Here is a 23,452-nt window from a genome sequence, read left to right as displayed (position 1 = left end):
ACACAAGTGGCTCAGGTAGTGCAGCTCATCCAGGATGGCACATCAATGCGAGCATGGCGGTGCTACCAGGAGACAGGCCAGTACATCAGGAGACGTGTAGGAGGGCAACAACCCAGCAGCAGGACCGCTACCTCCGCCTTTGTGCAAGGAGGAGCAGGAGGAGCACTGCCTGAGCCCTGCAAAATGACCTCCAGCAGGCCACAAATGTGCATGTGTCAAACGGTAGGAAACAGACTCCATGAGGGTGGTATGAGGGCCTGACGTCCACAAGTGGGGGTTCTGCTTACACCGTGCAGGACGTTTGGCATTTGCCAGAGAACACCAAGATTGGCAAATTCGCCACTGGCGCAATGTGCTCTTCACAGATGAAAGCAGGTTCACACTGAGCACATGTGACAGAGTCTGGAGACGCCGTGGAGAATTTTCTGCTGCCTGCAACATCCTCCACCGGTTTGGCGGTGGGCAGTCATGGTGTGGGGTGGCATTTCTCCATGTGCTCGCCAGAGGTAGCCTGACTGCCATTAGGTACCGAGATGAGATCCTCAGACCCCTTGTGAGACCATATGCTGGTGCGGTTGGCCCTGGGTTCCTCCTAATGCAAGACAATGCTAGATCTCATGTGGCTGGAGTGTCAGCAGTTCCTGCAAGAGGAAGGCATTTATGCTATGGACTGGCCCGCCCGTTCCCCAGACCTGAATCCAATTGAGCACATCTGGGACAACATGTCTCGCTCCATCCACCAATGCCACGTTGCACCACAGACTGTCCAGGAGTTGGCGGATGCTTTAGTCCCGTTCTGGGAGGAGATCCCTCAGGAGACCATCTGCTACCTCATCAGGAGCATGCCAAGGCGTTGTAGGGAGGTCATACAGGCCACACACCCACCTCCAGAGATCTTTGTGGGTTATACTCGGCCTCGTCTCAGGATGGTAAGTTGGTGGTTGAAGATATCCCTTTCGTGGTGTGGGGGCTGTGCTTTGGAAAAGTGGGTGGGGTTATATCCTGCCTGTTTGGCCCTGTCCGGGGGTATCATCGGATGGGGCCACAGTGTCTCCTGACCCTACCTGTCTCAGCCTCCAGTATTTATGCTGCAGTAGTTTGTGTTGGGGGGCTAGGGTCAGTCTGTTATATCTGGAGTACTTCTGTCTTATCCGGTGTCCTGTGAATTTAAGTATGCTCTCTCGAATTCTCTCTTTCTCTCTAACGGAGGACCTGAGCCCTAGGACCATGCCTCAGGACTACCTGGCATGATGATTCCTTGCTGTCCCCAGTCCACCTGGCCGTGCTGCTGCTCCAGTTTCAACTGTTCTGCCTGCGACGATGGAACCCTGACCCTTTTACCGGACGTGCTACCTGTCCCAGACTGTTTTCAACAGCAGGAGCGGTAGAGATACTCTTAATGATAGGCTATGAAAAGCAAACTTATATTTACTCCTGAGGTCCTGAGGGGCAAGCCGCTCCGCTAATCCTCTTCTCCTGGAGGGGCAAGCTGCTCCGCTAATCTTTTTCTCCTGGAGGGGCAAGCCGCTCCGCTAATCCTCTTCTCCTGTAGGGGCAAGCCGCTCCGCTAATCTTCTTCCCCTGGAGGGGCAAGCAGCGCCGCTAATCTTCTTCTCCTGGAGGGGCAAGCCGCTCCACTAATCTTCTTCTCCTGGAGGGGCAAGACGCTCCGCTCATCCTCGTCTCCTGGAGGGGCAAGCCGCTCCGCTAATCTTCTTCTCCTGGAGGGGCAAGCCGCTCCGCTAATCTTCTTCCCCTGGAGGGGCAAGCCGCTCCGCTAATCTTCTTCTCCTGGAGGGGCAAGACGCACCCCTCATCCTCTTCTCCTGGAGGGGCAAGCCGCTCCGCTAATCCTCTTCTCCTGGAGGGGCAAGCCGCTCCGCTAATCCTCTTCTCCTGGAGGGGCAAGCCGCTCCGCTAATCCTCTTCTCCTGGAGGGGCAAGCCGCTCCGCTAATCTTCTTCTCCTGGAGGGGCCAGCCGCTCCGCTAATCTTGTTCTCCTGGAGGGGCCAGCCGCTCCGCTAATCCTCTTCTCCTGGAGGGGCAAGCCGCTCCGCTAATCCTCTTCTCCTGGAGGGGTAAGCCGCTCCGCTAATCCTCTTCTCCTGGAGGGGCAAGCCGCTCCGCTAATCTTCTTCTCCTGGAGGGGCAAGCCGCTCCGCTAATCTTCTTCTCCTGGAGGGGCAAGCCGCTCCGCTAATCCTCTTCTCCTGGAGGGGCAAGCCGCTCCGCTAATCCTCTTCTCCTGGAGGGGCAAGCCGCTCCGCTAATCCTCTTCTCCTGGAGGGGCAAGCCGCTCCGCTAATCTTCTTCTCCTGGAGGGGCAAGCCGCTCCGCTAATCTTCTTCTCCTGGAGGGGCAAGCCGCTCCGCTAATCTTCTTCTCCTGGAGGGGCAAGCCGCTCCGCTAATCCTCTTCTCCTGGAGGGGCAAGCCGCTCCGCTAATCCTCTTCTCTAAGCCGCTCCGCTAATCCTCTTCTCCTGGAGGGGCAAGCCGCTCCGCTAATCCTCTTCTCCTGGAGGGGCAAGCCGCTCCGCTAATCTTCTTCTCCTGGAGGGGCAAGCCGCTCCGCTAATCTTCTTCTCCTGGAGGGGCAAGCCGCTCCGCTAATCTTCTTCTCCTGGAGGGGCAAGCCGCTCCGCTAATCTTCTTCTCCTGGAGGGGCAAGCCGCTCCGCTAATCCTCTTCTCCTGGAGGGGCAAGCCGCTCCGCTAATCTTCTTCTCCTGGAGGGGCAAGCCGCTCCGCTAATCCTCTTCTCCTGGAGGGGCAAGCCATCCTCCTCCTGGAGGGGCAAGCCGCTCTGCTAATCCTCTTCTCCTGGAGGGCAAGCCGCTCCGCTAATCTCTTCTCCTGGAGGGGCAAGCCGCTCCGCTAATCCTCCGCTGGAATCCGCTAATCCTCTTCTCCTGGAGGGGCAAGCCGCTCCGCTCATCCTCTTCTCCTGGAGGGCAAGCCGCTCCGCTAATCCTCTTCTCCTGGAGGGCAAGCCGCTCCGCTAATCCTCTTCTCTTGGAGAGGCAAGCCGCTCCGCTAATCCTCTTCTCCTGGAGGGGCAAGCCGCTCCGCTAATCCTCTTCTCCTGGAGGGGCAAGCCGCTCCGCTAATCCTCTTCTCCTGGAGGGGCAAGCCGCTCCGCTAATCCTCTTCTCCTGGAGGGGCAAGCCGCTCCGCAAATCCTCTTCTCCTGGAGGGGCAAGCCGCTCCGCTAATCCTCTTCTCCTGGAGGGGCAAGATGCTCCGCTAATCCTCTTCTCCTGGAGGGGCAAGCCGCTCCACTAATCCTCTTCTCCTTCGACAACTGTCTGCTACTACTACTAAAAAAGCAGTTGGCGAGGACGTTTGCGTAACAAGGCAGAGTGAGGGCAGGACAACTAAACGTGGAACAAAAAAAGCTACTTTTTCAAATCATCCTTCAGGTCCGATTCTGTATTTCTTTACACGATCGGAAAGAGCAGTTTCTAAAGCACACAAAATTTGGGCATTGTCTCTTTTCAAATATAACTTTATGTTCTATGACAGCGGTTCCACACGTTCCCGTGACACTGAAGTAGTGTCTGAAAAATATGATTGATATTTTATTTGGTTATATTGCATTATGTTCTTACTATAAAATACATGCATGTTTTCTGTGACCAGTGCAGGGGAATGTGTGTGGTCTGCTTAATGAACAAAATAAACTATTGATTTTATTTGCATTGCAAAGCCATGTTGCCTATAAGTTGTCCATACCAGTAACATAACTCAACTCAAATAGGCTATTCTATTCTTCTGAAAATACATTTTCTTAGGACCTGCCTAAGCAAATGAATAATGGATTTCTTTGTGGTGTATATTCAATTGATTTATTCAAATACACCCCCACCCACATCGGCACACTCCCTTCTCCCACCCCATACTCCCTACTCCCACACTCCCACTCCCTACTCCCACCCCACACTCCCTACTCCCACTCCCTACTCCCACCCCACACTACCACCCCACACTACCACCCCACACTACCACCCCACACTCCCAGAGAGAGAGATACAGAGAGAGACTGACTAACACACACAGGGAGACAGAGAGACAGATATATATATATAGATAGAGAGATACAGAGAGAGACCGACCAACACACACAGGGAGACAGATATATATATATAGATAGAGAGATACAGAGAGAGACCGACCAACACACACAGGGAGACAGAGAGACAGATATATATATATATAGATAGAGAGATACAGAGAGAGACCGACCAACACACACAGGGAGACAGATCTATATATAGATAGAGATACAGAGAGAGACCGACCAACACACACAGGGAGACAGATATATATATATAGATAGAGAGATACAGAGAGAGACCAACCAACACACACAGGGAGACAGAGACAGATATATATATATAGATAGAGAGAGATACAGAGAGAGACCGACCAACACACACAGGGAGACAGAGAGACAGATTATAGATAGAGAGAGAGAGAGACTGACCAACACACACAGGGAGACAGAGAGACAGATATATATATATATATATAGAGAGAGAGATACAGAGAGAGACCGACCAACACACACAGGGAGACAGAGAGACAGATATATATATATATATATATATAGATAGAGAGAGAGAGAGAGACTGACCAACACACACAGGGAGACAGAGAGACAGATATATATATATATATATATAGAGAGAGAGAGATACAGAGAGAGACCGACCAACACACACAGGGAGACAGAGAGACAGATATATATATAGATAGAGAGAGAGAGAGACTGACCAACACACACAGGGAGACAGAGAGACAGATATATATATATATATATAGAGAGAGAGATACAGAGAGAGACCGACCAACACACACAGGGAGACAGATATATATATAGATAGAGAGATACAGAGAGAGACCGACCAACACACACAGGGAGACAGATATATACCTCTTTAAGGAATACCTAGGATAGGATAAGTAATCCTTCTCACCCCCCTAAAAGATTTAGATGCACTATTGTAAAGTGGCTGTTCCACTGGATGTCATAAGGTGAATGCACCAATTTGTAAGTCGCTCTGGATAAGAGCTAAATGATATAGAGAGAGAGATACAGATATATATATATATCGATAGAGAGATACAGAGAGAGACCGACAAACACACACAGGGAGACAGAGAGACAGATATATATATATATATAGATAGAGAGATACAGAGAGAGACCGACCAACACACACAGGGAGACAGATATATATATAGATAGAGATACAGAGAGAGACCGACCAACACACACAGGGAGACAGATATATATATAGATAGAGAGATACAGAGAGAGACCGACCAACACACACAGGGAGACAGAGAGACAGATATATATATATATATAGATAGAGAGATACAGAGAGAGACCGACCAACACACACAGGGAGACAGAGAGACAGATATATATATAGAGAGAGAGATACAAAGAGAGAGAACGAGAGAAGAGGAGAAACAATATATCAACAGAGAGTCTTACATTGGAAGCAGAGGTGGCCGTGGCGGGCAGACCTAGGGTGATGTTGGGGAGGGAGGGGGACGTGTACAGAGACAGCTGGCTGAGTTCACCACCACACAACCGCTGAGCCAGGGACACATCAATGCTGTTGGAGACAGTGACGCCGTTCTCATTGGGGATGTTGCTGATGCTGTTGTTGTTAGGAGAGCTGGGGCCGGATCCAGGAGCGCTGTTACACGCTGAATCTAGAGAATGTATTCATATCTTAACTCCGTCATGACTGTTCCACACCAAGTCTACAGCTACAGTACAACATGAACCTAATACAACCAGTCAGTTAGTCATCTCTTCCATGTTAAATCTACTACACAGCTCTGTTGTGTGCGAGGTCTGAACCTCCTGGCCGTTCCTCTCCACAGCGTTGAGTGTGTGTCCTACCTGCCATATCCAGTGAGCGTTTCTTGGCGGTTGTGATCGGGCTGTCTTTACGCCTCAGTAGGGGGCTGCTCCGTCGCTCGCTCACCTTCTGCTTCAGACGAGAACGGAGCTTCAGGTTGGGCTCAGAGGCTACAAGGCAGACACACACAGAAAGAGAGAGAGCACAGATTTGACCAACACAACCCAGGCTTGTAACAGAGGCTAAGACTCAAGAGAGGCCCATGGTTCTGATACGGCTCTGTCATACCGTGTCCCTGCAACTTGAACCCCAGTAAACAGAAACCACAGTTTTGTTGAGGCTCACAACAGTTCGAGGTTAAACCTGTCGATCAAACAGGGTCCATTTTATCTAACCAACGACTAAGTTACACAACCTGCTGTTCACCATCATGGAGGTGGATGAGGTACGATTCCTCCCCATTACAATGTACTGAGCGTTGGGAAAATCTGCGGCAGCCACATCAACAAGGAAATAAGAGTTTAGAGGGGAATGAACTGATTTCTGGGAGCGACGTTGCCAATTACAGAGGGCTTTGTCAATGTGCTTTCAAATGGAGAGAATTTAGAAAGACAAGGACGGAGAGAGGGAATGCAATGTCATGACTACCATGTTCTGAAATTATGCTAATGTTCTGTTTACACGGCACGGACAATCAGGGCCCTCTGTGGGGACACTCGACCAATAGAAGTCCAGTACTAATTATCCAGCCAGGGTGCTATTTCAGTCCTTTTGGAAAAACAAAGGGCACAAAGCAGGAGGGTTTCTCTCCGTTTAACAAGTGACAGACTAATGATGCAGGCGCTAGATTCATAATTCAAAGGTGGCCGCGGACCGCTCCACTACGGGAGAAAGTCCGGGGGGGGGTCAAACAATCATGTAAGGCACTACTGAATGGATGGCATGACACACGTTTGGTCAAATGTAACGGTCTCCCATCTGAGAACAGACAAAAGAGGAACATGGATTGATTCATAAAGAGCCCACCTTTTCAACCTATTAAGCCTGTACACAGGCGGGAATTGGCCTATATGAATAGGGACAAATTGAAATGTTTCTCACAGAAGAATTATGAATTGCATGTGCATAACCATGGCAGCGGTTGAAAGGGAATACATTTCACGGCATTTTTCGGGAAGGAAAATCTAAAAATACTCTGGACATATTCAGTAACATAAGAATAGTGCTGGAAAATGTGGGGTAGGTGGAAAAAACAAACAAATGACAAGGGTTGAAGTGAGAGGACTGACCGGTGTCTCCAAGTGTCCACACAGCTCTCTAAAATGTTCCTCAGTCATTTCAATGTACTATCATGACTCAAGGAAAAAGGCTTCAGCTATTAGCTGAAGGATTAGATGAGTCATTTGAATGCTTTTCCCATTGTCAACATGACTAGCTATAAGTTATAAAATACCATCTTACAGTGTTAGGCTTTCACAAGGCCCTTCAGAGAAACAGATTGTAATTTTGGTGCGCAGAGAAGAGAGTTATGAGCGTGTGAAGACAACGAGCTGCGGAAACAATATGACTAACATCGGCTCATTCTTTTCGGATGTCATCTCTGGAACTGCACATCAGACAGTGACCAGAAACGTTGACGCAGGAAATGACATATGTTTTATGATATGGAAATGTGAAGTGGGTGTGTGGTTTGCTTGTATAAAGCAGTAATTATCTCATCTTTCAGAACACATCAAGTCCCTTTTCATTGGCAACATTCGCCTCACTCAGACAACAGACGGAACTGTGGAGGAACTTGCAGCCTTTTCTCATTGCTAGAGATGATTAAACCCCCATGTTGGCTGAATGGACATAGACAGGGATGGAGACAGGGGTTCATGTTCTTTTTAACAATGAGGTCTGTGTCCCATTGATCTCAAGAATGTTCATTAGTCTGGCTTCAGGCCAGGTCATAGCACGATATACAGTGGTGGTGCGGAATTATTGGCTCCTTGATAAAGATTAGAAAAAAGACTATAAAATTACAGAAATACAGAGCTACATTGTATGCTCCAAGAAATTCTAAAATTATATTATTTTATACTAATAAAATATCTTTCTCTGATAAATTGTGTTTAACAAGTAATAACAACACATCTCTAAAAGATAGGGGTCAGAAATCTCTTAAAAATGGGGTTTAGAAAACCTGCTATGGTCACATGACATGAAGAGAGAGGTCGTTGGCCACACACACAACCGAGTTTGGATTTAAAAAACAGCGCGTATGCAGAAAATACCTCATCACTAATGTAAAGTATGGTGGTGGATCTTTGATGTTTTGGGGCTATTTTGCTTTCCACTGGTCCTGCGGGTCCTTGTTAAGGTCAACGGCATCATGAATTTTAACAAGTACCCGGACATTTGTGTCGACAACAATCTTTTTTATAATAAAGCACTTTGTTTGAAACACAGCCCTGCATCCCCACCATTACAGTTACTTAAGCAATCAAAAAAATGGCCTATTATTAAGTTTCAATCTGGATCAGATGGGCATCATTTGAAAGCTCTTTCTATTGTCAAAATGACAAGCTAAGCTGTAAAATACAATCTTAGAGACACAGAGAGTACATGTGGTGAGCATAGAATGGAGTCACGAGCGTGTTCCACGGCTAACTTTCTTCCCAATAGGACAAGCATCTGTTCAAAACAACCCAGGGTATGATGCCATGTCATTGTTGGAACTGTACATAAAAGCATGTGATCAGAAACGGTGAACCTATAAATGACATAACTTTTATAATATGGACATGTGAAGTGCACATTAGCATGTGGTTTGCTTGTATGACATCAAAGCGGTATTTATTATAATCTTCAACGTCTCATCTTTCTGAACAGAGTCCCTCTTCATTTACAACATTCCCTTCACTCAGACTACAAAACATTAGTGAAATAAATTTAGTTAGCGTGAGGGATGGGGGCATCTTGTCGCTCCTGGTACTCCCGTTTAGAAGGCACGTCAGCTGAATCCCATTCAGCACTAGAAAGCAGAGACCCCGCGCTCTGATGTCATCTATAGCAGTTTACTGTACAGCTATTTTCATACCGTATAGGGCAGAGGTATTCAACTCTTAACCTGCGAGGTCCGGAACCTGCTGGTTTTCTGTTCTACCTGATCATTTTTAAAAACGCAGTGGATCAGGCTCCGAGGTCCAGAGTTGAGTTTGAAGGGTATAGAGGCTGTGAGCTTGAAGGGTTACCTAGCTACCACACAGTGTGAAGAGATGCTGTGTTAGCGACAGACATGCTGTGTTAGCGACAGACAGCGGGAGACTAAGTGTTATGCATGTCAAGCCTTTGGGGGGAGGGGTGTGCGGAGATGTAGGGTCATAATCAAATCTTCAATTCGCCGTTTACCGGCGTCTAGACACACACAAAAATTGCATAGCATTGACACTTACATGAACAATATTTACAATGAAAAAGAAAAAAGAAAAGTAAACACTGATTCAAAAGCTCATTATCAGCACATTTATGTAGAAGCAATGAAATAAGCAGCTCTTCTAACGGTGCCCAACCTAGAATAAACATACGTAAACCCCACAGAACTGACAATATCTCCCTGCATCACTTCACAAACCTCCATGTTATTGAGAAAGGCATGTTCTGTGGAGAGTTCAGTTTGAGGTATACTAGCTAGAGTAAATGGTTTTTTAATCCAAAGTCTAACGGCAAAATTGCTAGCATGTAGCTAGCACAGCATGTCTGTCGCTAGCACAGCATGTCTGTCGCGAGCACAGCATGTCTGTCGCTAGCACAGCATGTCTGTCGCGAGCACAGCATGTCTGTCGCTAGCACAGCATGTCTGTCGCTAGCACAGCATGTCTGTCGCTAGCACAGCATGTCTGTCGCTAGCACAGCATGTACGCCTCAATGTTCTTAAGAGGCTTCCGCTCCTAGTCTAATTTTCCTTCATGCCCACCACTGTTAAAGAACTGCAGGTAAAGGTAATTCCCTAAACTCTCCTCCTCCCTCCCTCATCTGTCCTATTCTCCAACCTTCTCTTTTCTAAAATCTCTCTCCTCCTGTGAATGTGGCCAGTGTCAACTGTGGTCTATGTGCAGCCTTGAGGCTTTTCTCCTCTTCTACCTTCCTCTTTCCCCACACTCCTGTTCTACTCCCCTCTCGTATCTCCTCTTTCCCCACACTCCCCCTGTTCTACTCCCCTCTCGTATCTCCTCTTTCCCCACACTCCCTGTTCTACTCCCCTCTCGTATCTCCTCTTTCCCCACACTCCCCCTGTTCTACTCCCCTCTCGTCTCTCATCTCTTTCCCCACACTCCCCCTGTTCTCCTCCCCTCTCGTCTCTCATCTCTTTCCCCACACTCCCCCTGTTCTCCTCCCCTCTCGTATCTCATCTCTTTCCCCACACTCCCCCTGTTCTACTCCCCTCTCGTCTCTCATCTCTTTCCCCACACTCCCCCTGTTCTACTCCCCTCTCGTCTCTCATCTCTTTCCCCACACTCCCCCTGTTCTACTCCCCTCTCATCTCTTTCCCCACACTCCCCCTGTTCTACTCCCCTCTCGTATCTCATCTCTTTCCCCACACTCCCCCTGTTCTACTCCCCTCTCGTCTCTCTCTTTTCTCCTCTTCCACCTTCCTCTTTCCCCACACTCCCCCTGTTCTCCTCCCCTCGGACTCTCTCCTCCCATCTCGTCTCTCTCAGTCTGGGTGGAATGTGGTCTCAGTGGCCAGTGTCAACTGCGGTGTATCTGCAGCTTGAGTCAGCCTTGGGGCTAAAGTCAACATGGCCGTGCTCTGTTCATACAGGCCCAGCCCGCTAAGTGAATAATTATACTGGAAGACCACCGCTTCACAGCCCGGCACGGCCGCACCATTTTAGTTTCCACTTCGTCTACTGTCAGTAGAGAACACCTCTCTAAACTATAGAAATTGTTTTTATTGTTCACTCTGGGATTTTTCATGATGTATGATTTAGAAATGATGAAAACTTTGGCAAGGTGATAAAAGGTCTGTCACATAGTACAGTTCAATCCCCCGTCGGTACAGTAGGACATGCCAGAACACCAATGGATGTTCAGAACGTTTTAGGTGGTGAAGATAGTCAATATTAATATCAGCAGTTCATCTAGAACTCAAATAACGTATAGCTTCTCAGTGCTGCTTTGCTGAAGTGAACCTCGTAACCCCCCCTCACAGAGCCCTGGGGATTCCATTGAGGGGGCAGCAGAACCCCTGACAGCCTAATTTGGGTTTGATTAATGGTGGGAGGCTCTAATACTATCTAAATGAGGGAAGATGTGAGCCCACAGAGAGCCTACAGGACAGTCCTCTAGCAGAGCAAGGTGTGAGCCCACAGAGAGCCTACAGGAGGGTCCTCTAGCAGAGCAAGGTGTGTGTGTATTTAGTACCTGTCTTGCGGAGGGGGAAGTCATCTCTAGCGTTGTAGATGCCCAGGACAGGGTGGTTGTAGGTACCCATACCAGTCTGAGGAGGAGAGCTCTGGTCCAGGGAAGTGTGCTGAGTTTTCCTGCAACACACACAAACAACCATCAGATCCTTCAATATTTAACCTTTATTTAACTAGGCAAGTCGGTTAAGAACAAATTCTTATTTTCAATGACGGCCTACTGGGGAACAGTGGGTTAAAACTGCCTTGTTCAGGGACAGAACAACAGATTTTTACCTCATCAGCTCTGGGATTCGATCTTGCAACCTTTCGGTTACTAGTCCAACACCCTAACCACTAAGATACCTCATCACACAACACTGCGGTGGGGGGTGTCTCAATAGTCTAAAGCCATGACCTCACTCCTTACACAGGATTACAGGATAGCGAGTGTCTCGATAGTCTAAAACTTTGACTCAGTAGTGGGGGGGTACAGTCTGGGGAGATTGGTTTCCAGTCAGCCTGGGCTGGAAGATGGGCAGAGCTGATGTCTGTCTATTGAGGTTAGCTACTGCTACAGAGCAAGACTGATCTCAGGCAGTAAGGTAAGCTGTGCTGGCCCAGGCCCAAACCCATGTTCTGGTCTAGTGAACACACTCTGTGGTGCATATACCTCTCCTCTCTACCTCTCTTCTGGTTTGAACGACTGGCAGCTTTAAAGTGCTGAGAGACTCTTTACATTGAGAGAGAGACAGGAAGGGAGAGAGGGGAGAGACAGTCCTGATAACACTGACTCTATACTCCACTGGGTCATTATGGTAGTAGGAGAAGTGGTTTACTGTATGTGTGTGATGAGTGCTGGATGGTTTTACTAAGACAATTGCAAAACAGTGATCACACAGTTTCTACTAACGACTTCTATAAACGCGTTATAAAACATGAACGCATACACACAGCACCTAATACTGAGTACACAGACCACAGCTGGACGTGGGTTCAAACAGCACCTAATACTGAGTACGCAGACCACAGCTGGACATGGGTTCACACAGACCACAGCTGGACGTGGGTTCACACAGCACCTAACACTGAGCACACAGACCACAGCTGGACATGGGTTCACACAGCACCTAATACTGAGTACACAGACCACAGCTGGATGTGGGTTCACACAGCACCTAATACTGAGTACACAGACCACAGCTGGACGTGGGTTCACACAGCACCTAATACTGAGCACACAGACCACCTAATACTGAGAACACAGACCACAGCTGGAAGTGGGTTCACACAGCACCTAATACTGAGCACACAGACCACAGCTGGACGTGGGTTCACACAGCACCCAACACTGAGCACACAGACCACAGCTGGACGTGGGTTCACACAGCACCCAACACTGAGCGCACAGACCACAGCTGGACGTGGGTTCACACAGCACCCAACACTGGGGCCCCACAAGGGTGCGTTCTGAGCCCTCTCCTGTACTCCCTGTTCACCCACGACTGCGTGGCCACGCACGCCTCCAACTCAATCATCAAGTTTGCGGACGACACAACAGTGGTAGGCTTGATTACCAACAACGACGAGACGGCCTACAGGGAGGAGGTGAGGGCCCTCGGAGTGTGGTGTCAGGGAAACAACCTCACACTCAACGTCAACAAAACTAAGGAGATGATTGTGGACTTCAGGAAACAGCAGAGGGAACACCCCCCTATCCACATCGATGGAACAGTAGTGGAGAGGGTAGCAAGTTTTAAGTTCCTCGGCATACACATCACAGACAAACTGAATTGGTCCACCCACACAGACAGCATCGTGAAGAAGGCGCAGCAGCGCCTCTTCAACCTCAGGAGGCTGAAGAAATTCAGCTTGTCACCAAAAGCACTCACAAACTTCTACAGATGCACAATCGAGAGCATCCTGGCAGGCTGTATCACCGCCTGGTACGGCAACTGCTCCGCCCTCAACCGTAAGGCTCTCCAGAGGGTAGTGAGGTCTGCACAACGCATCACCGGGGGCAAACTACCTGCCCTCCAGGACACCTACACCACCCGATGTCACAGGCCATAAAGGCAATAAAGATCATCAAAGACAGCAACCACCCGAGCCACTGCCTGTTCACCCCGCTATCATCCAGAAGGCGAGGTCAGTACAGGTGCATCAAAGCTGGGACCGAGAGACTGAAAAACAGCTTCTATCTCAAGGCCATCAGACTGTTAAACAGCCACCACTAACATTGAGTGGCCACTTTAATAATGGGAATTGATGGGAAATGATGTAAAATATATCACTAGCCACTTTAACTATGCCACTTTGTTTACATACTCATCTCATATGTATATACTGCACTCAATCTTGTCTATGCCACTCTGTACCATCACTCACTCATATATCTTTATGTACATATTCTTATCCCCTTACACTTGTGTCTATAAGGTAGTAGTTTTGGAATTGTTAGCTAGATTACTTGTTGGTTATTACTGCATTGTCGGAACTAGAAGCACAAGCATTTCGCTACACTCGCACTAACATCTGCTAACCATGTGTATGTGACAAATAACATTTGATTTGATTTTTGATTTTGAGGACACAGACCACAGCTGGACGTGGGTTCACACAGCACCCAACACTGAGCACACAGACCACAGCTGGATGTGGGTTCACACAGCACCCAACACTGAGAACACAGACCACAGCTGGATGTGGGTTCACACAGCACCCAACACTGAGCACACAGACCACAGCTGGACGTGGGTTCACACAGCACCCAACACTGAACAAACAGACCACAGCTGGACGTGGGTTCACACAGCACCCAACACTGAACAAACAGACCACAGCTGGACGTGGGTTCACACAGCACCTAATACGGAGTACACAGACCACAGCTGGAAGTGGGTTCACACAGACCACAGCTGGACGTGGGGTCACACAGCACCTAACACTGAGTACAGAGACCACAACTGGACATGGGTTCACACAGCACCTAACACTGAGTACAGAGACCACACAGCTGGACGTGGGTTCACACAGCACCTAATACTGAGCACACAGACCACAGCTGGACGTGGGTTCACACAGCACCTAATACTGAGCACACAGACCACAGCTGGACGTGGGTTCACACAGCACCTAATACTGAGCACACAGACCACAGCTGGACATGGGTTCCACAGCTCGATAATAAACACTCAAGGTTGAGGGAGAGCTCCTCTCAACAGGACCAAATAGTCTGCTGTGTCCTCCGCGTTTGTGTGTGTGTGTGTGTGTGAGACAGTACTCACCCGTACCAGTAGCGGGGGTCGTTGGGCAACCCCCCGTGGTTGAGACTCCTCTGGGCCAGAGCCTTCTTCTTGTTCAGCACAAACTCCTGCAGTCGCATCTTCACCTCCGTACTGGCCACTGCACCTGAGAGGGGGTACATGGTACCAGGGTAAGAAGACAGTACTGGCCACTGCACCTGAGAGGGGGTACATGGTACCAGGGTAAGAAGACAGTACTGGCCACTGCACCTGAGAGGGGGTACATGGTACCAGGGTAAGAAGACAGTACTGGCCACTGCACCTGAGAGGGGGTACATGGTACCAGGGTAAGAAGACAGTACTGGCCACTGCACCTGAGAGGGGGTACATGGTACCAGGGTAAGAAGACAGTACTGGCCACTGCACCTGAGAGGGGGTACATGGTACCAGGGTAAGAAGACAGTACTGGCCACTGCACCTGAGAGGGGGTACATGGTACCAGGGTAAGAAGACAGTACTGGCCACTGCACCTGAGAGGGGGTACATGGTACCAGGGTAAGAAGACAGTACTGGCCACTGCACCTGAGAGGGGGTGCATGGTACCAGGGTAAGAAGACAGTACTGGCCACTGCACCTGAGAGGGGGTACATGGTACCAGATCACTCACACCCAATTCCTGGCCTTCACATAGATCAAGAAGTAAAGGATAGACTTGAGCAATATGCTACCAGAGTGAGGGAGAGGTTAAAGGGCGTCGCTGAAGGTAGGTGTGAGCTCTGATGCCATTTCAGGCAGAGTTTACTAGGAGTTATATCTATCACAGACTCTCATTGATATGATGGGCTATTCAAACGGTCACATTTCCAATTCCCAATTCGCTGTGCAACACACTGCCCTCTGTAATTATTGGGGCAATTAAGAATTTTCTCTTATTTTGGCTCTATATACTCAAAGTTTGGATTTGAAATCAGCCAATGACAATAGAGCTTAAAGTGCAGACAGTCCGGTTTCATTTGAGGATATTTTCGTCCACATCAGGTGAACCGTTAAGAAATTACAGCACTTTTTGTACATAGTGGCCCCATTTTAGTTCTACTAGTAATATGATAATGTATTGTTCCAGCTGCTTACTCTCCTGTCCTCTCTCCTTGTTCTTCAGCAGCAGTAGTTTCTGTTCTCTCTGGTGTTTCTCCAGTTCCTGCTCCAGACGGTGCTTCTCCATCTTCCTCTGGTGCTCCAACAGCTCCTGCTGATGTTTCAGGGCCAGGAGCTCCTGCTGGTGCTGCATGAGGGGAACACAACGTTACTACAACATCCTGGGCCAGGAGCTCCTGCTGGTGCTGCATGAGGGGAACACAACGTTACTACAACATCCTGGGCCAGGAGCTCCTGCTGGTGCTGCATGAGGGGAACACAACATTACTACAACGTTACTACAACATCCTGGGCCAGGAGCTCCTGCTAGTGCTGCATGGAGGGGAACACAACGCTACTACAACATCCTGGGCCAGGAGCTCCTGCTGGTGCTGCATGAGGGGAACACAACATTACTACCACATTACTACAACATACTGGGCAGGAGCTCCTGCTGGTGCTGCATGGAGGGGAACACAACATTACTACCACATTACTACAACATACTGGGCCAGGAGCTCCTGCTGCATGGAGGGGAACACAACATTACTACAACATCCTGGGCCAGGAGCTCCTGCTGGTGCTGCATGGAGGGGAACACAACGCTACTACAACATCCTGGGCCAGGAGCTCCTGCTGGTGCTGCATGGAGAAGAACACAACGTTACTACAACATCCTGGGCCAGGAGCTCCTGCTGGTGCTGCATGGAGAAGAACACAACGTTACTACAACATCCTGGGCCAGGAGCTCCTGCTGGTGCTGCATGGAGGGGAACACAACGTTACTACAACATCCTGGGCCAGGAGCTCCTGCTGGTGCTGCATGAGGGGAACACAACGTTACTACAACATCCTGGGCCAGGAGCTCCTGCTAGTGCTGCATGGAGGGGAACACAACGTTACTACAACGTTAATACAACATTCTGTGCCAGGAGCTCCTGCTCACCGTTGTGTACAGTACTATAATGTTAATACAATGTTGGTTCTGGAGCCAGGAGCCAATGCTGATTTCTCCCTCCCTTCTCTCTCCTTGCCCTGCAGGTCTGCTCTCTCGCAGCTATCCCCCATTCCTGACACGTTCACCTTAGACCCAGGTGAACATGCTAGCTTGGTCACCTCACACTATCACAACACATCTATTCAGCCTCAGCCCAATCACTGTCCATGCAAATGTTCCCAGCATGTTTACAGGAGCCACACCACTCCAGTCAATACGTGAATAACCTTTCCTCTCTGTACGTACCATGGACCCTCTACATCACGACCAAACTGAACCATTAGATCCACACACACACACACACACACACCTTAGTAGAGTGCCCAACTCCAATATTTGATTAATTTGTTTGGCCGTATTTTGTGGGGGATGTTTGTTATTGCCTTGGATGGTTTCGTGTGTTAAATAAGCGTCTGCTAGCGAGGACATGCAGGCGTGTTCACCGTCAAGGGAAGGTGACTGGAACAAGAGTCCTGCTGATGGATACATTCATATGGGAGGTGAGGAGGTGCGTGACAGAAGAGCAGCAGGCAGGCACGGTATGGTTTTGGATAGGTCCCAAACTTTCCCCCTTTCAATATTCAAGGGCAAATAGAAGGGAGGGCTTTAAGTCTGGAATCCAGCCTTTGGTGCATTTAAGGGGAGACACCTTAACCTAAAGAGTTCTATAGAGGTATACAGGGAAAACAACAAGATTACATGTCTTCCTCTTTCCAGTCCACCAGTGTCTGTCTCCTACTTTCTTTCCCACTCCTTGACCTGTCTTGGTGATAGGCAGAGGTGTGTGCGCTGCAGGTCTAGGTGTGTGTGCTGCAGGTCTAGGTGTGTGTGCTGCAGGTCTAGGTGTGTGTGCTGCAGGTCTAGGTGTGTGTGCTGCAGGTCTAGGTGTGTGCACTGCAGGTCTCGGTGTGTGCGCTGCAGGTCTCGGTGTGTGTGCTGCAGGTCTAGGTGTGTGCGCTGCAGGTCTCGGTGTGTGTGCTGCAGGTCTCGGTGTGTGTGCTGCAGGTCTAGGTGTGTGCGCTGCAGGTCTAGGTGTGTGTGCTGCAGGTCTCGGTGTGTGCGCTGCAGGTCTCGGTGTGTGCGCTGTGCGCGCTGCAGGTCTCGGTGTGTGCGCTGTGCGCGCTGCAGGTCTCGTTGTGTGCGCTGCTGGTCTAGGTGTGTGCGCTGCTGGTCTCGGTGTGTGCGCTGCTGGTCTAGGTGTGTGCGCTGCTGGTCTCGGTGTGTGCGCTGCTGGTCTCGGTGTGTGCGCGCTGCTGGTCTCGGTGTGTGCGCGCTGCTGGTCTCGGTGTGTGCGCGCTGCTGGTCTCGGTGTGTGCGCTGCTGGTCTCGGTGTGTGTGCGCTGCTGGTCTCGGTGTGTGTGCGCTGCTGGTCTCGGTGTGTGTGCGCTGCTGGTCTCGGTGTGTGTGCGCTGCTGGTCTCGGTGTGTGTGCGCTGCTGGTCTAGGTGTGTGCGCTGCAGGTCTCGGTGTGTGCGCTGCAGGTCTCGGTGTGTGCGCTGCAGGTCTCGGTGTGTGCGCTGCAGGTCTCGGTGTGTGCGCTGCAGGTCTCGGGTGTGCGCTGCAGGTCTCGTGTGTGCGCTGCAGGTCTCGGTGTGCGCCTGCAGGTCTCGGTGTGTGCGCTGCAGGTCCAGCGCGCTGCAGGTCTCGGTGTGTGTGCTGCTGGTCCAGGTGTGTGCGCTGCAGGTCTAGGTGTGTGTGCTGCAGGTCTAGGTGTGTGTGCTGCAGGTCTAGGTGTGTGCGCTGCAGGTCTAGGTGTGTGCACTGCAGGTCTCGGTGTGCGCTGCAGGTCTCGGTGTGTGCGCTGTAGGTCTAGTGTGTGCTGCAGGTCTCGGTGTGTGCGCTGCAGGTCTAGGTGTGTGCGCTGCAGGTCTAGGTGTGTGCGCTGCAGGTCTCGGTGTGTGCGCTGCAGGTCTCGGTGTGTGCGCTGCAGGTCTAGGTGTGTGCGCTGCAGGTCTAGGTGTGTGTGCTGCAGGTCTCGGTGTGTGCGCTGCAGGTCTCGGTGTGTGCGCTGTGCGCGCTGCAGGTCTCGGTGTGTGCGCTGCTGGTCTCGGTGTGTGCGCTGCTGGTCTAGGTGTGTGCGCTGCTGGTCTCGGTGTGTGCGCTGCTGGTCTCGGTGTGTGCGCTGCTGGTCTCGGTGTGTGCGCTGCTGGTCTCGGTGTGTGCGCTGCTGGTCTCGGTGTGTGCGCTGCTGGTCTAGGTGTGTGCGCTGCAGGTCTAGGTGTGTGCGCTGCAGGTCTCGGTGTGTGCGCTGCAGGTCTCGGTGTGTGCGCTGCAGGTCTCGGTGTGTGCGCTGCAGGTCTCGGTGTGTGCGCTGCAGGTCTAGGTGTGTGCGCTGCAGGTCTAGGTGTGTGTGCTGCAGGTCTAGGTGTGTGTGCTGCAGGTCTAGGTGTGTGTGCTGCAGGTCTAGGTGTGTGTGCTGCAGGTCTCGGTGTGTGTGCTGCAGGTCTCGGTGTGTGTGCTGCAGGTCTCGGTGTGTGTGCTGCTGGTCTAGGTGTGTGCGCTGCAGGTCTAGGTGTGTGTGCTGCAGGTCTAGGTGTGTGCGCTGCAGGTCTAGGGTGTGTGTGCTGCAGGTCTCGGTGTGCGCTGCAGGTCTAGGTGTGTGCGCTGCTGGTCTCGGTGTGTGCGCTGCTGGTCTCGGTGTGTGCGCTGCTGGTCTCGGTGTGTGCGCGCTGCTGGTCTCGGTGTGTGCGCGCTGCTGGTCTCGGTGTGTGCGCGCTGCTGGTCTCGGTGTGTGCGCGCTGCTGGTCTCGGTGTGTGCGCGCTGCTGGTCTCGGTGTGTGCGCGCTGCTGGTCTCGGTGTGTGTGCGCTGCTGGTCTCGGTGTGTGTGCGCTGCTGGTCTAGGTGTGTGCGCTGCTGGTCTCGGTGTGTGCGCTGCTGGTCTCGGTGTGTGCGCTGCAGGTCTCGGTGTGTGCGCTGCAGGTCTCGGTGTGTGCGCTGCAGGTCTCGGTGCAGCGCTGCAGGTCTCGGTGTGTGCGCTGCAGGTCTAGGTGTGTGCGCTGCAGGTCTCGGTGTGTGCGCTGCAGGTCTCGGTGTGTGCGCTGCAGGTCTCGGTGTGTGTGCTGCAGGTCTCGGTGTGTGTGCTGCTGGTCTAGGTGTGTGCGCTGCAGGTCTAGGTGTGTGTGCTGCAGGTCTAGGTGTGTGTGCTGCAGGTCTAGGTGTGTGCGCTGCAGGTCTAGGTGTGTGTGCTGCAGGTCTCGGTGTGTGCGCTGCAGGTCTCGGTGTGTGCGCTGTGCGCGCTGCAGGTCTCGGTGTGTGCGCTGTGCGCGCTGCAGGTCTAGGTGTGTGCGCTGCTGGTCTCGGTGTGTGCGCTGCTGGTCTCGGTGTGTGCGCTGCTGGTCTAGGTGTGTGCGCTGCTGGTCTAGGTGTGTGCGCTGCTGGTCTCGGTGTGTGCGCTGCTGGTCTCGGTGTGTGCGCTGCTGGTCTAGGTGTGTGCGCTGCTGGTCTCGGTGTGTGCGCTGCTGGTCTCGGTGTGTGCGCTGCTGGTCTAGGTGTGTGCGCTGCAGGTCAGGTGTGTGCGCTGCAGGTCAGGGTGTGCGCTGCAGGTCAGGTGTGTGCGCTGCAGGTCTAGGTGTGTGCGCTGCAGGTCAGGGTGTGTGCGCTGCAGGTCTCGGTGTGTGCGCTGCAGGTCTCGGTGCAGCGCTGCAGGTCTCGGTGTGTGTGCTGCAGGTCTAGGTGTGCGCTGCAGGTCTCGTGTGTGTGCGCTGCAGGTCTCGGTGTGTGCGCTGCAGGTCTAGGTGTGTGCGCTGCAGGTCTAGGTGTGTGCGCTGCAGGTCTCGGTGTGTGCGCTGCAGGTCTCGGTGTGTGCGCTGTGCGCGCTGCAGGTCTCGGTGTGTGCGCTGTGCGCGCTGCAGGTCTCGGTGTGTGCGCTGCTGGTCTAGGTGTGTGCGCTGCTGGTCTCGGTGTGTGCGCTGCTGGTCTCGGTGTGTGCGCTGCTGGTCTCGGTGTGTGCGCGCTGCTGGTCTCGGTGTGTGCGCGCTGCTGGTCTCGGTGTGTGCGCGCTGCTGGTCTCGGTGTGTGCGCTGCTGGTCTCGGTGTGTGTGCGCTGCTGGTCTCGGTGTGTGTGCGCTGCTGGTCTCGGTGTGTGCGCTGCTGGTCTCGGTGTGTGTGCGCTGCTGGTCTCGGTGTGTGCGCTGCTGGTCTAGGTGTGTGCGCTGCAGGTCTCGGTGTGTGCGCTGCAGGTCTCGGTGTGTGCGCTGCAGGTCTCGGTGTGTGCGCTGCAGGTCTCGGTGTGTGCGCTGCAGGTCTCGGTGTGTGCGCTGCAGGTCTCGGTGTGTGCGCTGCAGGTCTCGGTGTGTGCGCTGCAGGTCTCGGTGTGTGCGCTGCAGGTCTAGGTGTGTGCGCTGCAGGTCTAGGTGTGTGTGCTGCAGGTCTAGGTGTGTGCGCTGCAGGTCTAGGTGTGTGCGCTGCAGGTCTAGGTGTGTGCGCTGCAGGTCTAGGTGTGTGCGCTGCAGGTCTAGGTGTGTGCGCTGCAGGTCTAGGTGTGTGCGCTGCAGGTCTCGGTGTGTGCGCTGCAGGTCTAGGTGTGTGCGCTGCAGGTCTAGGTGTGTGCGCTGCAGGTCTAGGTGTGTGCGCTGCAGGTCTAGGTGTGTGTGCTGCAGGTCTCGGTGTGTGCGCTGCAGGTCTCGGTGTGTGCGCTGTGCGCGCTGCAGGTCTAGGTGTGTGCGCTGCAGGTCTAGGTGTGTGTGCTGCAGGTCTCGGTGTGTGCGCTGCAGGTCTCGGTGTGTGCGCTGTGCGCGCTGCAGGTCTAGGTGTGTGCGCTGCTGGTCTCGGTGTGTGCGCTGCTGGTCTCGGTGTGTGCGCTGCTGGTCTCGGTGTGTGCGCTGCAGGTCTCGGTGTGTGCGCTGCTGGTCTCGGTGTGTGCGCTGCTGGTCTAGGTGTGTGCGCTGCAGGTCTAGGTGTGTGCGCTGCAGGTCTAGGTGTGTGCGCTGCAGGTCTCGGTGTGTGCGCTGCAGGTCTAGGTGTGCGCGCTGCAGGTCTCGGTGTGTGCGCTGCAGGTCTCGGTGTGTGCGCTGCAGGTCTCGGTGTGTGCGCTGCAGGTCTCGGTGTGTGCGCTGCAGGTCTCGGTGTGTGCGCTGCAGGTCTAGGTGTGTGCGCTGCAGGTCTAGGTGTGTGTGCTGCAGGTCTAGGTGTGTGCGCTGCAGGTCCAGGTGTGTGTGCTGCAGGTCTCGGTGTGTGTGCTGCAGGTCTCGGTGTGTGTGCTGCAGGTCTCGGTGTGTGTGCTGCAGGTCTCGGTGTGTGTGCTGCTGGTCTAGGTGTGTGCGCTGCAGGTCTAGGTGTGTGTGCTGCAGGTCTAGGTGTGTGCGCTGCAGGTCTAGGTGTGTGTGCTGCAGGTCTCGGTGTGTGCGCTGCAGGTCTCGGTGTGTGCGCTGTGCGCGCTGCAGGTCTCGGTGTGTGCGCTGTGCGCGCTGCAGGTCTAGGTGTGTGCGCTGCTGGTCTCGGTGTGTGCGCTGCTGGTCTAGGTGTGTGCGCTGCAGGTCTAGGTGTGTGCGCTGCAGGTCTAGGTGTGTGCGCTGCAGGTCTAGGTGTGTGTGCTGCAGGTCTCGGTGTGTGCGCTGCAGGTCTCGGTGTGTGCGCTGTGCGCGCTGCAGGTCTCGGTGTGTGCGCGCTGCAGGTCTCGGTGTGTGCGCTGTGCGCGCTGCAGGTCTCGGTGTGTGCGCTGCTGGTCTAGGTGTGTGCGCTGCTGGTCTCGGTGTGTGCGCTGCTGGTCTCGGTGTGTGCGCTGCTGGTCTCGGTGTGTGTGCTGCTGGTCTCGGTGTGTGCGCTGCAGGTCTCGGTGTGTGCGCTGTGCGCGCTGCAGGTCTCTGTGTGCGCTGTGCGCGCTGCAGGTCTCGGTGTGTGCGCTGCTGGTCTAGGTGTGTGCGCTGCTGGTCTCGGTGTGTGCGCTGCTGGTCTCGGTGTGTGCGCTGCTGGTCTCGGTGTGTGTGCGCTGCTGGTCTCGGTGTGTGTGCGCTGCTGGTCTCGGTGTGTGTGCGCTGCTGGTCTCGGTGTGTGTGCGCTGCTGGTCTCGGTGTGTGTGCGCTGCTGGTCTCGGTGTGTGTGCGCTGCTGGTCTCGTGTGTGTGCGCTGCTGGTCTAGGTGTGTGCGCTGCTGGTCTCGGTGTGTGCGCTGCAGGTCTCGGTGTGTGCGCTGCAGGTCTCGGTGTGTGCGCTGCAGGTCTCGGTGTGTGCGCTGCAGGTCTCGGTGTGTGCGCTGCAGGTCTCGGTGTGTGCGCTGTAGGTCTCGGTGTGTGTGCTGCAGGTCTCGGTGTGTGTGCTGCAGGTCTCGCTGTGTGTGCTGCAGGTCTCGCTGTGTGTGCTGCAGGTCTCGCTGTGTGTGTGCTGCAGGTCTCGGTGTGTGTGCTGCAGGTCTCGGTGTGTGCGCTGCAGGTCTCGGTGTGTGCGCTGCAGGTCTCGGTGTGTGCGCTGCAGGTCTCGGTGTGTGCGCTGCAGGTCTCGGTGTGTGTGCTGCAGGTCTCGGTGTGTGTGCTGCAGGTCTCGGTGTGTGTGTGTACAGGCTCTGAATGGGGCTGATTGAGCCTGGGCCTCCCTGCCTTGGCTTTGCGTCACTCTCTGCTACCTGAGTGGTCTTCCAGCCTCACCACAGGCCAAAGGAGCCCTTGTGCTGTTAGCACTGTACTGGGATCAGCCCTCAGCCCTTCAATCTACAGAATCTAGATCACTTACAGGCCCAAACACTGACCCAAGAGCAGGGCAAATATCATAGGGCTGAAAGGCTTCTGCTGCATGGAGAGAGATCTAGTTTAGACATGTATGAGAGGGAAATTACTGTCTTTCTTGACATGCTTCTGGAGCGGAGTCCCTCCCTCACCT

General features: G+C 52.8%; 1 protein-coding gene across 3 annotated transcripts in view; it reads right to left on the bottom strand.

Moving 5' to 3' along the window:
* LOC118363211 (histone deacetylase 4-like) overlaps positions 1 to 23,452 on the bottom strand; it is a 64,947-nt gene that overhangs the window by 14,361 nt on the left and 27,134 nt on the right. For all 3 annotated transcript variants that reach the window (XM_052499736.1, XM_052499738.1, XM_052499739.1), the window contains 6 exons: positions 23,451 to 23,452; positions 15,644 to 15,794; positions 14,555 to 14,678; positions 11,290 to 11,408; positions 5,922 to 6,050; positions 5,505 to 5,728 (listed from right to left, as the gene is read on the bottom strand). The exon at positions 23,451 to 23,452 is cut by the window's right edge and continues 273 nt beyond it. In XM_052499736.1, the coding sequence (XP_052355696.1) occupies positions 5,505 to 5,728; positions 5,922 to 6,050; positions 11,290 to 11,408; positions 14,555 to 14,678; positions 15,644 to 15,794; positions 23,451 to 23,452 (749 nt within the window). The remainder of the gene's footprint in view (positions 1 to 5,504; positions 5,729 to 5,921; positions 6,051 to 11,289; positions 11,409 to 14,554; positions 14,679 to 15,643; positions 15,795 to 23,450) is intronic.

The sequence above is a fragment of the Oncorhynchus keta genome, chromosome 37 (assembly GCF_023373465.1).
Source record: "Oncorhynchus keta strain PuntledgeMale-10-30-2019 chromosome 37, Oket_V2, whole genome shotgun sequence".
Lineage (NCBI taxonomy): Eukaryota > Metazoa > Chordata > Actinopteri > Salmoniformes > Salmonidae > Oncorhynchus > Oncorhynchus keta.
Note: the sequence above shows the minus strand (reverse complement) of the source record. Positions and strands in the feature narration are given on the sequence as shown.